We start from the raw sequence: 17596 nt of genomic DNA on the forward strand, positions 1-17596 counted from the left end.
TGTGGAAAGAGATCACAAAGGCCAGGAGTGAACTAGAACTTTGAAATGAAGAAAGAAGATGAAGAAGGAAGAGAAATGGAACGGAAGGAAAATAATCAGACTCTGGAGGGTACAGACAGATTCACCACTTGTTTTCTGACAATTTTTGAATGCTGGAGAGGGAAACCCCTATTTTTTTTGCTACCATCCAAGTTCTCACCAGGAGGCTGTGAACTCAGTTGTGCAAACTGTCCCTAAAAAAAATGTGTAGTGTTGATGATAGTCTTTAACCAACACTATCTCAATTTTTAAAAGAATAAAAACCCAGCACATTTTCAAAAAGCACACAAGAACTTTTTTAACATGAGTGTTTGGTTTAACTGTGGGAACAGATTAGGTGTGGAAAAAAATTTGACTTGGAGCCAAATCAGACAGACTCCACAATTCAGAAGCCAAGCCACACAAAGCTTCCAAATTCCAGCAAGGAAAATGGAGCAGAGGTTATACTGTATGACTGTCTGTGTTACTTACTTTGGATCTTCTTATATCACCTTGGATCACAAAAATTAAAATACGACTGCCCTGTCATTAAACAAACAACATTTTTTGCAGATAACACCTGCAATTTTTATCTGAGTGCTCACCTTCAAAATTAATGAACAGTTGCAGGTGCTAGTTATGCAACGTACTAAGTAGCAGTACCACCACATTTTAAACTTTTTCAAAGACACTTTTCCAATTTTATTTACTGATATTACATCATTAAACTTAAGCCTGTAAATATACAACAAAGCCACAAACTTCAATGACTGAAAGGAGTTACTCCCAGATTAGCATGGTATGTACAGAGCCTTCAATGAATGACAAGGAGACAGCCACTTCAGTTTCTTGGCCTATGAGCCAAGGAGGATGACGCACATCAGTTCTCACTACTTGTGGCAAAGAGCTAAGAAAGTGATTTTTACAAAAAGGTACAAACTCCATCTTTGACAACAAGTTCAAAACAATTCTTAAATTCCTCAGAGAAAAGCTATGTTAATTACACTACAGTATCCAAGGAAAGCACCTCAGTTACCACTGCTACATCCTAAATCCGAAAAAAAAAAACATAAATTGCTGGAAAAAATAGATACTCACATTCTAAATTTTCAATATACAGGTTTTCAAACTCCCGTTCAATTTGTCCAAAAAGTTCAAGGAGTGTATTCCGGACAGATGATGGTAATTTAGAATCCTAGGAGGCAAAATATTGGGGTTTATATTTTTCTTTACATATATTTTATGCAGTTACTCTTCAATCTTAAACCAATTTTAACAGTTCTCTCCATCTCCCAGCAACAAGGGAAATTAAAACTACTACTGGTGTAGAACACAAAATTTAAAGCTCTGTGCACCACACAATTACTCATTTTACATACTCATCTTTCAAGGGACAGAATTCAAATCACCTGGGGGGGTGTCTTCATTAGAGAAAATTTATAAAACCAAGATACATGTACAACTTGTTAAAAAAAAAAGTGGAAAAAAATTACAATATAATGTCAAGGTGCTTCCAGTTCAGGGAAGAAAGAATACCTTTGGTTGACAAAGTAATTCAGAAGTTGACTGCATTAGGATAGGAAGTTGTCATCACAAAGCACTTTATTACCAAAGCCTGAGACAAGTTTGAAAGGATAGTTTATTTTTAACATTTACCTACTTTTGTCACTAACCACAACTAACTGTGAAGGAAACAAACTACAATTTCTAATCCTCCCCTCCCTAGGAAGTGATTAATCAAGCATCTCATCTTCACAGAAAGTATTTTGAAGCAAATTCACAGAAGGGGACTGATTATTTCCTTCACCATAATCAACATAGCAATTCTGAGGCACAAAACCAAGTATGTAATAAAACCACTAACACAGGATTTATATGATCTGAGCTCAATACACAGCTTGACCAAGTTTCTGTTGGCAAGTTACTTAAGTTTTATTAATCTGCCTATAAAACAGAGATCAGCACCATATTGTCCCAGAACAAATGCATACCATATCCAAAACAAGTAAGTACTGATTTCTGTTGGGAGTCAAGGTTCTCACTGTATCAATGATTCTGTTATCAGACACTGTTGAGCAGACAGCGAGTAAAGCAGAAAACAACTGACTGCAGTATTGAGAACCTAGTACTAACAAACATCTTTAAATTTAAAGCATAGCATGCTACTAAAAAATGGCAAATCAGAATGGACAAATATTGTCGCTACTCTAATAACTATAATCAATTAATCCACTACAAGTGAGAGCAAGGATGGATCATCTTTTGATCCATCCTTGCTCACTACACAAATTCTACTAAACCTGTTCCACTCTTCAGTTGTTGTTGGACCACAATACGTAGGTTGGCTTACTGCACTTATTTATCTAGGTAGCCAGCTAAAAATGTATTTTAAAAGAAGTTTCCACTTAACTGAGCCTTCCCCTAACAATGAAAAAGCTCAACTACTCCTTTGTAGCATATCTAACCCATCACCTCAGAAATCAGGAAGACAACATCTTATTATTGGAAAAACCTGTAAATAATGCAGCTATATTAAAAACCTGAGAAATACCTATGTAAGGAAACAAGTTACCAAATTTCAAAATGAAATTAATATGGTATCTTGTATATCGTATCATAAATATGTCAATGTTTACCTATCCAATATACAAGGAATCTGCCCATCAGCAACATCTACTTTTTTAAACAAAGCAAAAATATGTAATTTCAAAATCTTAACATCATCAGCTATGAGCAAAAAAAGAAAATGAGTGAGATTCTGCCACAGCACAAACCACTATTTCAGGTCTAGAAGTACCGAAGAAGCATTATTGGAATGGAAGTACAAATGTTATCACAGGACACCACCCAATTTCGAGTGAGCTTCATTATTCAATGCAAGTTTAAGGATGAATATAGCTAGTTTTGTTCTTCAGTGCTCCTGTACACCCAAACCAAAAGAAATCCGTTCCATTCCCACAGTGACTGGATCAGGAGGAATCGTGCGCACACTCGCCAGGCGAGGGCAGCACGCGCCTTCCACCAAGCCAGCACCTAAACACCAGAATTTAGTATCGCTCACATTTCAGTTCATACAGTCATGATTATTTCTTCAGAAACAATTAGAAAAGCCTATCATGATCCTGATTTTATAAGTTCTTTCTGAACATCAGTTTTAAAGCAAAAAGCAAGACAAACCACTAACAGCCATGACAGAGCACATCTGCTTTGTGCATAATTCAGTTTTAGACCGGTTTCACAGCTACTTTAAGCTGTGGCACTGTGCTGAAACAGGCACTGTGCTCAAAGAAGTGGCACTATGCTGCTTACGCCCCCCACGATATTCCTTCCTGCATCTTCATCTGCCTCCTCCTTGAGACAATACTTTTGTTCATGCATTCAGTGTCAACCAGAATGTGAAACAGATCCTGATTAAAACCAACTTGAAACAAAATTGATTAAACAAGAATACTATACAAATGAAACACTAAGAGAAACACTAAAGTTGGAAGAATTATTTCTGCTTCAATTACCCAATAATCCCATACAGCAAGGTTATGAAAGAAACTAAGTTGTCCTACAATTTTTGAAATAGAAAAGGAGAGGTAGGAAAGGTTTTCAATGCACTTCTCAGAGCCTGAAAGCGTAAGCAGATCTAAACCCATCCTCAAGTAACCAGCATAGTAAAACACATCCACTTTACCATCTTTAAAGTTGGCATTATTTAAATTAGCTTATTAAAATACCATGCAATAATGTTATCTGTTTATCTGCAAAAGTACCTATGTAGATCTCATGCGGTTCAAAGCTACACTGTGAAAGGGCATTAACACTCTCGTTAGAATCCGCCACTGGCTGTTCAAGGTTAAAAGTCAACAAAATTAAGTGAGATGATACATAACACACTTAAAATATGTAAATGTTTTAAATAGTACAGCATAATACACCTACAGAGTTTGACAGAAGTACTAAAACAGCTTAAAATTTTGATTTACTAGACAGAAGTGACAGTACGGCTTGACCTCTCAGCCACCCTTCACTCCTTCCCTGAAGTAAGGCTGAAATAGTCCAAATACGTGAACAGTTTTCCATCCAAGTACTTACATTCTCCAACTCCTACAAGACTAGAAGCAACAGCTTGGGCTCCGTTAGTTCCCAGAAAACTAACAGTGTAATTTATGAATAATAGATTCAATTAAAAAAAAAGTCACAAAACAGAGAAAAGACAAGGTTTTCCCTTCAGAGCATCTGCAGAGTCCATAAAGGGAGGTTTCTCGTAGCCAAACATTGTTAGCATTTCAAACCACTTCTCTGATAAAGTTTTTTGCATGATCTTTGCCAGGCCTGCATTAACATTGCACACTCAATTTGACAATAAATAGTTTTCAAACTGATATTTGCTTATCTATGGCAGAACTACTTCAAATACTTCCTACAGGAACCTTACCTACAGTTAATGTCAATATTATGTGGAACACTCCCAAGTGGCTCCAGACTGCATCCACTACACAGACTGACATGATTAAATAAACTCTGTTGTTGTTCTTCCCTTAAATTTAATACATAGAATATCACACCTTCATTTGAGCCAAATTTAAAAAAAAAAACAACACAGCAACCAAACAAAAACAAACCCACACAAACAAAAATCTCAGTTAGCTCATGCCTCTGTCAAGCAGGCAGTATTTGTTTACTTTATGGAAAGGAATGCAGAACAGCACCACTAATACCTTCCCTATCAGAGTCATAATAACAAGTATTTTGGTATATTCATATTCCTGGGTTACTACTATTCCAAATTCAAACTTAGGAACTATCAAAAATCAATCTTCAGCTTTAAAGGAAGGGGGGCAGGGGGGGCCTACAGCAAAATAAACAGGCTGTTTCTTTGTATTTCTTCATGATTTTATCATTCATGTATGAACACACAAAAGCCAACATAAAGCTCCACAGGCCTGACTGAATACAATCTGAAACACTGTTAACATCCACGGCAGTCTCCGAAGACAGCACTTACAAGCAAGACAGTCTGCTGGCCCTGAAGCTTTACTGGGCGTATTTAATTACTTAAGGTTTATTTCATTTCTTCACATAGAAAACACTCATTAAAAAGTTACAGAAGTTCCCTGAGCAGCAGTGTATGATCGTACCTGTCCTTCCAACATGTCTCTCTGCAGTCCTGCCCGTTCTTGCTCGGAACTGTTGGTTCTTCGGATTGAAAGACTGTGTGATTTACGCTTCTGCTTTGCTTGGCGAGCAGATGCACAACTTCCACTTTCTATTGGCATTACTTCAAAAAAACAGCTTCACGGAGGCTCCTATGATAAACTAAGGACAAGCATTACATTTACAAATTGCTTTGCAAACTAATCAGAGTTTAACATATTTTTTTCTCAAAATAGAAGTATTTAATTCTACTAAATTTTGGTGTTGTTTGGGTTGTCATTAAAAGGAAGGGTTCCCTATTACTTACAGCTATTCTTCAAACAACATTAAGTTCAAAAACATGTATGCATGTATGTAAATAAAGTGGAATCACTTCTGCATTACTTATTCATTAGCTAACAAACCTCCACAAAAAGAAAACAACTTCCACTACCTTGCCCATTCTGGAGAGCGCTAGCAGAGACAGCCCCAAATGCTTCCAGGAAACAACTATTACGCATACTATATTCCACCAAAATGCATGCAAAATTAAAACCCAGCTGGAAAATGAAAGCAAACAGACATGATAATTTAGGGACACTGTCAGGTTAAAAATGTAGTATGCAAGATTAAGTGTTAGTATACAAAATTTAATGGATGTGCTTGTCGACACATAAGCAGAAATTAATTTTAATGACGGAAGTTCTGAAAACTACTTTCCACAATTTTTGGCAGCTCACAGTTTCACTTTCTTGGTAGTAAAAGTGCCTATGAACTTACAAGAACAGTAAAAGTGCACCTGACTTACCAGGCTGTTGCTGTTAATTTTTGTCAGCTTGTTAAAGCCAAATAAGCATCTTTAATATCCCTAAGAGCACCTGACAGTATCACCAATTAATATTACCATGCATGATATACTGCTTTCCCCTGTTTAAGAAAAATCAAATTATGTTTGATTTCTTGCATAGATGTGGAGAATATGTACTTTACTGTCAAAATCTTATTTTTAAAAAACATTTAATTACTCGATTTTTTTTAAACCAGATATTCAACAGATTTTATTTTATTTTCATGGGGTACCAGTTGTTAAACATTTCAAATGTTTTTGAAAGTTTTTGAGTAATCAAACCTATCATGAACATTGAGAACAAAATAAAAATTCATTCTCCAGCATAAATGATTTCTGAAACAATTACAACTTAAAATAGCTGCAATAGTCTGCAGAGAAATAGGAGAGCAGAGTTGGCAAAGCTAACAAGGCAACTGAGCTTCCTTTTAAGTAAGTTGATCACAGAAAATTTACAGCAAACCCAGGGCCATTTCCAATTTAAGATCCACCGGCACACTAGATCTCAAGCTAGGAATGAGCACCATCACTATTAACAAGACTAGGCATTAACCAGTTCAGTGGTTTTGTCATGGTATTTTCAGCTTTTGAACATATCATAAAGCCAAGGAAACCAAAGAAAGCATACCTTGCTAAAAACACAGTATGTGCCATAAATAATAACAACTTTAAATTTGCTTTGGTTTTTATGTCATGAAAATATGCACAGATACATAAATTTATATCAAAATGAGACAGATTTAGTTAGGGATTTGATGCCCATCTATCCTCAAATTTTCTCATTAAAAAAATTGGTATTTTAATTAGCTTTTGGAACAGATGATTTCCAGTAACCTGACACCAATTCCATAGTGAATCTAAAATAAAATTCAGGTTGCACCTGTATCTTTTACTGCACTGAAATGATTTTGTTCATTTCCTCTGGACTCAGCACAGTCCTCCCCTGCACCTAATCCCAGCAGAGCTTTTTATGTGTGATTAATCAGGAGTAACTAATTAGCTATATTCACAAATTAAAGAACTAAATTAACTACCATTGGGCAGTTTCTTCTTTGACTGGATATCTTTTTTCACTGTGGCTAGATTCCTCTACCACAGAAAGACAGGATGAAATTAAAAAAAGCCCATCCCATAAACAAATTATTGCCAGTTTTCTGGGCTTCACTAAGTATCTTCCTATTCTTGGACATATGGTCAAGAATTAGGAACAGGTTTTCAGTGCTCACCACATTTCTGTTTCTTTTCAAAACATGATCATATCCCAAACACATATATATTCTCTTCTCTTCCACCCTCCTTCCTACCTCCCTTGAGAGCCACTCTTTCAATGGCTCAGTTTACTATTTCTGCAGTATTCAGGATTAATTTTTAAGGCCCAAAGCACCAAACTGTGTGCACACACATAGACAGCTATACATACACAGTTACATATCATGACATAAACCACTTAACACCATTTCAATTAAGCTCTGTGGGAAAAAAAAATAACCTTAATTTCTTATTCCTGCCAGATACGGCTCCTGAGCTGTACACAAATATGTTAATATGGTTTATGCCTTAGCAGGCATTGTTTTAACTACGTTAACTTCCATTTGCCCTCTGGTGCCAAACTACTTCATCTTAGAGGACTTTACCAAGAAATACCCTTTTCTGGATGGCTTCATAAAATCATGTAATGATTTCAGTTGGAAGGGACATTTAAAGGTCATCTAGTCCAACTCCTCTGCAATAAGTAGAGTCATCTTCAACTAGATCAAGTTGCTCAGAGCCCTGTCCAACCTGACCTTGAATGTTGTTTCCAAGGATGAGGCATCTACAGCCTCTTCAGGCAACCTGTTCCAGTGTTTCACCACCCACATCATAAAAATTTCTTCCTTATATCTAATCTAAATCTACCCTCTTTTAGTTTCAAACCATTATCCCTTGTTCTGTCACTACAGGCCCTCGTAAAAAGTCTCTCTCCCTCTTTCTTAAAAGCCCCCTTTAATTATTGAAAGGCCACAACAGGGTCTTCTCCAGAGACAACTCTTCCAGGCTAAACAACCCCAACTCTCTCAGTCCCTCTTCATAGCAGAGGTGTTCGAGCCCTCTGATCGTTTTTGTGGCCCTTTTCCGGAGTCGCTCCAAAAGGTCCATATCTTTCTCACACTGCCTTTCTTGTATTGCACATTCTCAGCTTTGTGGGCTGCAAGCACACATTGCTGCATCATGTCAGATGTTTCATCCACCAGTATCTCCAAGTTTTCCTCTGCACAAATGCTCTCAACCCATCTATTCTCTAGTCTGTGCTGACACTGGGGATCACCCCATCCAAGGCGCAGGACCTTGCACTTGGCCTTGTTGAACTTCATGAGGTTCGCGCGGGCCTACTCCTCAAGCCTGTCAAGGTCCCTCTGGATGGTATCCCTTCCCTCAAGAGAATCAACCGCACCACTCAGTACCAGTACGTACAGATTTGGGAGCTATACATTCTAGCATATAGAATTTAAAGGGACACAGTCAAATGGGTGAGATTACATGTTTACATACTGAAATTCTCACATCGACTACATAAAAGTTTCTACTGTCACAGCTCATAAGCAAACAGAAAAGATGAGGTAAGAAGGACCTCCGTTACTGTATTTATTTGGTAGCAGCACTTCATCTGCAGCCAGTGTCACTGACCGTGACTGCGTTCTCCTCATGCACCAGCATGACCACATCACTCATGCACTGTACTGGAGAGAGCAAGCATGCACGCTCGTCCCCAGGCTCTGCAAGAGGGCGCACACAGCCATAGCAAAGCTGAAACCAAAGAGGCCACAAGCAGTCATGTGCACACAGAGGATAGGAAGGAGAAGCCAAAGGGGATGAGCTTCACTGCCTTTAATATTGTTCTGAATTCCACCAAATAGCCTGACAAACTTTCCAGTAAGGGAGCAATAACTAAAAGTTTTTAGAACCAGGATGTAAATTCAGGTTTTAAAAGTGACAGTGTCCCTTTAAATATTAACTTCACTTTGACAATTTCAGATTTATTTTGATGCTAATTGCAACAGTAAGAAGCTGTAGATTTTTCAAGCGTAGATTTCACAAAACAGATCCTTGGCAATATGATGCTAAAAAAATAAATAAATAAGGTGCTCATTTCTAGCAGTTACCTGATTCCCCTTATTATGTAAGGTTTTCAAACAATGAAAATTACCTGTCCAGAATATCAGTGTCATGTTACATATCCTATGAAAACCATATTAAATATTGATTAGTGAAACATTCAGTAGTATACAAACCAGTCAAAGTCTTTCACAGTTTTGAAAATTTTGTAGTTAAAACACACCAGACAACAGGGAAGGGGGGTGAGGGAAAACATCAAAACAAGTCAAGGCTAAGCACCAAATCCCAGTCAAAGTAAGAAAAAAAGACTTCAAAATGACCCATTATATACTGTTAGTCAGATGTACCTAATCATAACTTTTGAGTGCTACAAATGGGTTCTGAAAAGATAAATTCACTTTCCTTCTACTTAGTAATACTACAAGATGAAAAATTACAAAGTACAGAACTCTTGTTCCCTGAACCAAATGAAGCTGAATTCACAAAAGCTAAAAATCAGCAATCAAGAGTAAAAAAAAAAAGCTAAACAAAAGTACTTTCCGACAAAAAACAAACAAGCAAAAAAAAACCCACAGAAAATGGGGGGAAATGTTGTATCACTAAACAATATTTATTAAGGGGGGCAATTCACAAGTACTGCAGTATTAAAAAGTGAGCTTATGAAACATATTGAGCTATTCTGCTCAACCGTTTTGGAAAATGCTGCTTTTGCATAGTGTTCTTCACACAGCGATCCATCAAAGCCTCAGGAGAATGGTACCAAATGAATTTCTGACAAATTCAATCAGCATAAGTAGGGGAGAAAAAGATGTCCTAGAAAACATCTAGACCACAGGTGATTACAACTTTCTAAATGCAAAGATACTTCAGTATTTCAAGTACTTTAATTAAACTCGCAGCATATTTTAGAGTGTGTTAAATTAAAGTTCTGCCACCTACCTTTCTGTGACAGGTGTTACCATGAATTCAGTCACAGGAAATATTTCATCAGAGTAACAGTAAAGAGCAGATGTGTAACCAAGTGCTGTTTTATTTAGCTACAACAAAGAAATGGCACTAAACAGAAGTGCACACACTGGTCTTACTAGACTTAAAAATTCACTGCAGCTATCAACTAATTCTACTTGCCTACTACTTCTACTCTTGAACACAGAACAAGCAGACTGCTGAAAGGAAAGAATTCCTGGAGTATGCATGCTGCTGAAGCCAGGAAGAAAATCTGTTTTAAGAAGTGTCAGGCACAGACAGAACGGCTACAGTATTGCATTTCCTTTTTTGTTCATACAAGACAACACAGAAGTCTGTAAAGGGAAAAGCATCAGGAAGTTTCAGCAACATCTTATCCAAGATTTCCCTGTTCCATTTTGTTTAGAGTTTCACAATAGTAATACTTACTATTTAAAGGATTGTATTACAAAAAAAAATAAATAATCAAAGAACACAGAATTTTTTTTACTGTATTTGCTCTTAAATGTCTTAGTCTCAGGTCTCTCATTTTCAAACAGTTTAGAACAAAATTTCAGTGTATACTATGTAAGAAACTAACACTTTTTACAATAGTAATTATTCTGTGCAACATTAAAACCTTAAGATACAAAGATGCCAATTAACATGGGTGAGGGGGTTTGGGGTTTTGATCTTTTGGTTTAGGTTGGGGATTTTTCCACAAGGCAGAGAGGGAAAGGCAAAAAAAGAAGAGAATGATTACAGTTATTACCTTCTTACTTACACATAACTCAATTTGACAGCATTACTCATGAGTTAAGGGAATTTAAGTACCAATGTTCGCCTCTACAATCTTTATTAATATGCAAAGAAACTGGATTTAAAAGAGCAAAACTTCCATTTTGAGGTCTTCAGTGAACAATTTGTTTCAAAGATGCTGTACATTCAAACTCCATTAATTCAATGCAAGCTCCAAGCATACAGCACACCTGAGAAAGACCAGGCTAAACAGACTTCTTTGTAAGAGTAGTTGTTTTGCTAAAGATAAATATTTAGGAAACAAAACCATCCCAGATCATGACAGAGGATGCTAGAACCACTGTCAAGTGTGCTCAAACCTTATGAAATCTCACTCAAGCACTACAACATTAATTCTTCTTCTAAATTTAGTGCAGCATACTTCAAACAAAACTGGATGTTCCTCGAAATGTAAAAGGGGAAAGCATCCACCACTGAAAAGGTCGCAACCTCCCTTCAACAGAAAGCATAGTAAAAAACTGTACCAATGAATTTGAAGTATGTTATACATCTGGAAATCGACAATAAAAGCTTTAACGCATTACTAAGTACCTACTCTGACCAAGCTTCTAGCATCAACATCCAAGTGTAAGCCAGCCCAGTTTTGCTGCTAGCAAGCTTTTATCTTGCTAATTCAACCATGACAGCAAATGCTGCAATCACACCAAAATGCAGTGCAGACTTAGCCTGCCAAACAGTCTCTACTAAAGCAAGAAATTGTACTCTCAACCAGACAGACTCATTTTGACTAACATTAAACAATAATAAATATCAAACTTGGATAGGGGTTTGTTTTTTTTAATTTATAATATAGAAAAAACCTGCCTGGGTCCACTAATAATCACGAGACCGAGACCTGTTAAGTGAACTTGCTGATGTCCTGAAAGCATACAACTCCTTTGAGATCTGTGCTACCTACACTCACTGAGTGTGCTCACAGTTTCAACCAGTTTAAATGGTACAGGGTACAATATAACCTTACATTTAACACTAGTTAATTACCTATGAGTATATATCGTACTTTGTTTTATCAACAGGTATTGGTTAGCTGACTTTACTGAGGAATTCAAAAGACAGAATCAGGTCCTGCTAGATTACTGCTGGTTAAATGCTAAAATATGTTTGAAGGCTACTCTATTTCCTTAGCTGTTTCACGGACATTTTAGCTCCCATTCCTGTATGAGCAAATCTGTAATAGCCTAGAAGTAGTCTAGATGCATGTGCAGGTATGTATGCAAATAGAAAACCTGAGGGTGAAGAATCCAAAAGAAGTTTAAGAGCAAAGGCAGTTTAATCAGGTATTTGTTTAAGGAAACACCGCACCATATTCAGAAGCCAGAATCTTATTGTGCTAGTCTAAACAAACAATATGTAGGTACTTATTATGAAGTACCAGACAAATTGCAATTATGCTTTTATGTAAGCAGAGTGACCTCTAATATCATTGCTCTTCATTTGGGAATATATTATTTGCTAATAAATTAGCATCTTCTACTGCTTCAAACACCAACAAAAGCAAGCAACTTTGACAGTAACTATAATACATTTAGCAAGCTTTTCCGACACACCAATAAATAAACTTTGTACAGCACATTCTTGAAGCTTTTCCTCATATGGCCTACCACAGAGAACTTACCAAACTTTCCAATAGCACATGTAACAGCACTGCAAGTACCTAGTCCTATCATCCTGAGACACTAAGACAGTCTCAAAACAGTCAGTAGGTATTACTCAAGGAAATAACAAACCACTCTGGCTTGTAAGAACACCATCGCAATTCTCATCCATTCCTCAGTACTAACAAACTCTCCACCACAGGGGTTTGAAGCAGTGGCCTCCAAAACAAGGCCCTCACCCTGGCCTTCAACCCACAAAACAAGCTACTAGTCTTAGCTCCAAGACTTAAAAATTCCATGACAAAAAAACATTCCAATCTCATCTCAAACATATAACTTAACTTCTCCTTACTTGATGCATACTAGTCCTGGCTTGCAGTTTCTGGATTTTGTAGAAGCAAGCTCTTCTTTCAAGACACTATCACCACACTCACAATATTTCTCCCATGACTATACCAACATTCTCAAGCACTTCAGTCCATACAAGACTGCATCCTTTAAACAAGTCCTAAATTTAAAAGAAAGATGGTGGAAGGGCATATCTACATTAGAGAGTCTCATCTTAGAAAGAGTTACCCTTAGATTTAGCATGATAAACTAGTTTAGGGACAAATGTACACATAAACAGGCAAAAAAAAAAAAAAAAGAAACCAAACATTACAGTGGCCTCTGCCTTAAATTCTGATGTTTGGTGCAGGCAACTTTTCTTAAAATAACTGCCCCAGTCCATAACACACAAAGCTACACCTTAAAGTTATTACAAGACACGTTAGGGCTGACACACGCACACACAAGATTTTATCTAATGTAAACTACTCATTAGAAAACATACTTGAGTATTCTTGACGTTACCAGCTCACTTTCAAAAACATCACATCAGAAACGCCAACAGCAGGCTTGTTCGGAAAACAGTTTCCAAAATTTGCTTCAGGATAATGATACTACTGTGATGTTGCAAAATGGGTGCCTGAACAATAGACGTTTGTATAATTTCAAGGTGTACTCAATGACACTGAATCATTTCAAAGAAGCTGTTCCACCAGTTCTTTACATAAACCTTCCATGAATTATTGTTATAGGAAGCATACTTTAAACCTCTATAACAAAACAAACTTGGACAAGCTGGAAGATGTAACAAGAGGGATAAAAAACACATGTAGAAGTTTCTCTTTTTTTTTTTTTTGCAAACACCAGTATGTTCTTGAACAGTTCAAGGCTTAACTTGACAAGTTTTCCTTGTCTTTGCATAAGCACAGTCTTTTTATTTAATTTTCTTCTATAACTGGCACCTAATATCTACTCAACCTCTGAATACACTAAGCATATTAATTCTTCCCTCAAGTTTGTCTTCACTGTTTTTAGCTCAGGAAGAGAAATACTGCAGAGAGAAATGGCTCCCTTACAGACGTAACTTTTACCCATCTCAGATGGTTCCAAGTCATCCTCCCGCTGCAGAAGGCCAGATCCACCCTGCTGTCCACAGACAGCACCTCCCCTCCTCACACACTCGTGCCCCCCTAGACAGGGAATCTGGGCATTTCATGTTTACTCCACTTGTACAGATATCAGAGGATCTGGACTTAACCTGTACACTAATGAGGTACGACACCTGGCTTGTCCTCAGGACATGCAGCAGCACACCAACAAAGCTGGCGAGCAGAGCCTCCTCAGCAGGCACCCTGGGTTCCACTAGCTGCACACCTGGAACCATCCCCACGGCCTCGGGGTGGAAGTGTTAGGGAGGAAAAAAAAGATGAAAAAACCCAAAACAACCTACACCTAAGAGAAGAGGAAGAAGGGCTCGTTTGCGGTTATTTCGGTTTTCTAGAAAGAACGTGCAAGTCATTTCACGCGGAAACAGACGGGAATGGGACGGGTTGGGAGGGGGCGCCGAGGCCGGAGCCCCGCGTTCCGCCACGGGCCTGGCGAGCGGCGGCACCGCGCAGGTCGCGCCCGCTGCCCCCGCCGCCGCGCTGCCCCCGAGACCCCCGGCCCGGCCCTGCCCCGCCCCCGCGGCTCCCCCCGCACCGGGCCGGGCCGCGCCGCGCCCGCACCCCCTCAGGGAGCCGCCGCCACCCGCAGCGGGGGGACGCGCCGGGCGGGAAGATGGCGGAGGGTCTGCGCCCCGCTGAGGGGCGCGCCGAAGGGGGGCACGGCGGCCGCCCGCACTCACCTGTCAGCCACAGCCGGGGCGGCGGGCGGGAAGGGGCAGGGCCGCAGGCGGCGCGGGAGGGTAAGGGGGACGGGGAGGAGGAGGAGGAGGAAGAGGAGGAGAAGAAGGGCAGGAGGGCCAACGGCGGCAGCGAGGAGCCCAGCGCCGCGCTCCGGCAGCCGCGCGCCCGGCGGGTGAGGAGCCCTGGCGGCCACATCCGGCGGCGGGCGGAAGCGGCGCGCGGCCCCCGCTCGCCGCTATGGCGACGGGCCGGGCTGTGGGCGGCCGCTCCAGGCCCCTCTCCCGCCCGGTGGCCGCAGCCGCGGGTGGTTTCGGCCCGGAGGCCCGGAAATGCCAGCGGCACCCGGGTACGGGCCGCCGCCGGACGGCTCGCTTGGCGTGGCGGCGTGAGCCCCGGTGGGGCGATGGCAGGGGTGCCGGCGCCGTACCGCTGCCGGGCGTGTGCGGCCTTTAGCCTGTGGTGCGGTCGCGAACAGGGGACCGGCACGCGAATCCCCCCGGCCGCAGGCCCGGGTATGCTGCGAGGGACGGGGCAAACGGCCCCGCGCCCACAGCCCCACGCCTCAGTGCTTAGCTGGCCACCCGGCGTCCCCCAGGTTGCACCAACATCAACACCTAGGGCTTGATTTAACGCCGATATTCAAACATCTGAATTGCATTGCAGCCAAACTGATGCCCGAGTGGATGGCTGTGGACTGGCAAGGGAGATGGAACTCCCCTGAAACACGCTGGAATTCCTTATTTTCTAATACAGAATGGCTGGAAAATACTGAGCCCAGACTTGCTGACTGCATCTGCAGATGATAGGAGAGAAGCAGTGAATCAAAGCTAACCACTACATTTGCAAGTAGGCTGTTCGCTTTGAAGCTTACAACACATAATTGAAATGTGATTAATTCCTTTGCTGATTAACACTTAGAAGAAACGTTCACCTAAAACTCCCATTCATTGTAGCAGACTGTGAAAGTCAAAAGAGGCCTTTGCCTAATTATTTTCTCTCTTCCTGCAGATTATCTGGCTGCCTTAGAAGAGATCTGTGGAAAGGCCAGAAGAACATGTGCCTCAGTGAGGGCTGAAAATATTACATTTTCTTTTCATGTGCTTCCCAGCTACAATTATGCCTGCTGCTCTTTCGTCTTCTTTTTCCTTTTTACCTCATCCTGTGCAGTCATGTCTTAACTGCAGCTGTATTAACACTGACAAAAATGGTGTGTTTTACCTATTTACTAGCATCGCTGTAGGTTTTCCATCGCTGGAGGTCATTCTACAAGATAAACGCCCTAACTGGTTGAGAACTTCCCATAATTTTAACCTATTCCCTTCTTCAAAGCCACCAAAAAGAGAAAAGGAAGCAAAATGAATGGCTAAATGGCTTTAAGGAGAGGAAATGGGGGAAGACAGAACAGGCAAAAGATGGACGAGAGCTGGAACAGAGTTGTCTAGCAGGAAGCCTGAACAGAACCTGACCAAATGCAACTGTTTGATGCTTTAAATTCTCTTTATAGTTGGTGCAGTTGCAGTTATCTCAGCCATCTTAGCCAAGTCACAACTCAAGTCCTCAGCTATTCAGTTCCCAACCAAACATTTTTTAAAGCCTCATTATTCCTACCAAAATTACTTCATCCAAATATAATTCTACTGTACCATAACAGCTTTAGCTATAAGTATGAAGAAAAAAGATGTCCAGCGAGGGCACAATGATCTGCATTTGAGATTTGCCTGGGAAAACAGGTGGCAACTTATCCTCTGGAGAAGTTCACTCTTTACCAGCAGGGGGAAAAACAGACGTGACCATTTTATTCCTGAAGAAATGAAAAATACTGTAATAAGTAAAGACAGGGGCTTACACAACTTTTTCGATGATACAGGGTGGCTCTGACCTGAAAATTAACAGGCCTTGCATGGCCGCAGTTGCTTTCTAATGAGAAAAGAACAGGAAGCAGCCCATTGTCACTCTAGCCCTGTTACCAGTTTGGTTTTGTCATGGCACTACAACAGTAGCAGCCACTGTGTAATATAAGAACAAAAGACTGCACCTGCTTTTTCACAAACTACTTGTTTTAAAATGAGACACAGATAGCAATACAGGAGCCTAGGGAAACAGTGCAGTACAAGTTGGTATCATATCTAACTAGCAGTACTAGTTAGCATCTGCTCTCGTGAGACTCGACCTGGAGTACTGCATTCAGCTCTGGGGCCTCAAACGTAAGAAGAACATAGACCTGTTGGAGTGAGTCCAGGGCAGGGCCACAAAGATGACCAGAGGGCTGAAGCACCTCTCCCATGTGAGGACAGGCTGAGAGAGTTGGGCTTGTTCAGCCTGGGGAAGAGAGAAGGCTCCGGGGAGACCTTCCAGTACCTAAAGGGGTCTGCAAGAAAGCTGGAGAAGGGCGTTTTACAAGGACAAGTAGCAATAGGACAAGGGGTGGGGGGTGAGGGTGGCTTTAAACTGAAAGAGGGTAGGTTTAGATTAGATACAAGGAAGAAATTCTTCACTTGGAGGGTGGCAAGGCACTGGCAGAGGTTGCCCAGAGAAGCTGTGGGTGCCCCGTCCCTGGCAGTGCCCAAGGCCAGGCTGGACGGGGCTTTGAGCAACCTGGTCTAGTGGAAGGTGTCCCTGCTCATGGCGGGGGCGGTGGAACTAGGTGATCTTTACTGTCCCTTCCAACCCAAACCATTCTGTGACTATCAACAGCTAAGAAGCTTTTTTAATACATATTGCAGTAAACAGACTGGCAAAAGTTAGGTTAACCTGGACATCACCTTCCAGACCTACTTCTGCACATTTGGCTGGCTGGACTCGAGAGGACAAGATACAAGGCTTAGGAAACCAGCAACAGAATAATAGCTGAATCTCCTAAATTAAGATTTTCCAAACCTGTAAAAGTAGCAGGAAAAGGCAGAGCATCCTGTCCAGAGAAAGAAAGAAAAAAGACAAACAGATCTAAAGGAGAAAAGGGCTCAAGGGTTATTTCTTCCTTC

At 40.5% G+C, this 17596-nt stretch overlaps 1 protein-coding gene and 1 long non-coding RNA gene across 3 annotated transcripts in view; one reads left to right on the forward strand and one right to left on the reverse strand.

Moving 5' to 3' along the window:
* The window catches only part of WDR37 (WD repeat domain 37), a 48178-nt gene extending 33412 nt beyond the window's left edge, over positions 1 to 14766 (reverse strand). The window contains exons 1-4 of one of the 2 annotated variants that reach the window (XM_056335669.1): positions 14615 to 14734; positions 9174 to 9205; positions 5148 to 5325; positions 1117 to 1213 (exon numbers count right to left, since the gene is read on the reverse strand). In XM_056335669.1, the coding sequence (XP_056191644.1) occupies positions 1117 to 1213; positions 5148 to 5285 (235 nt within the window). In that variant the 5' untranslated portion in view covers positions 5286 to 5325; positions 9174 to 9205; positions 14615 to 14734. Of the gene's footprint in view, positions 1 to 1116; positions 1214 to 5147; positions 5326 to 9173; positions 9206 to 14614 lie in introns of both variants that reach the window. The other variant, XM_056335668.1, reaches the window with a different exon arrangement.
* A 178-nt stretch (positions 14767 to 14944) lies between these two features.
* On the forward strand, positions 14945 to 15711 carry LOC130147873 (uncharacterized). Its single transcript, XR_008821410.1, has 2 exons — positions 14945 to 15461; positions 15624 to 15711. It is a non-coding gene; the product is annotated as an uncharacterized LOC130147873 (long non-coding RNA).
* Positions 15712 to 17596: the final 1885 nt, after the last annotated feature.

Source organism: Falco biarmicus, chromosome 4 (genome assembly GCF_023638135.1).
Source record: "Falco biarmicus isolate bFalBia1 chromosome 4, bFalBia1.pri, whole genome shotgun sequence".
Lineage (NCBI taxonomy): Eukaryota > Metazoa > Chordata > Aves > Falconiformes > Falconidae > Falco > Falco biarmicus.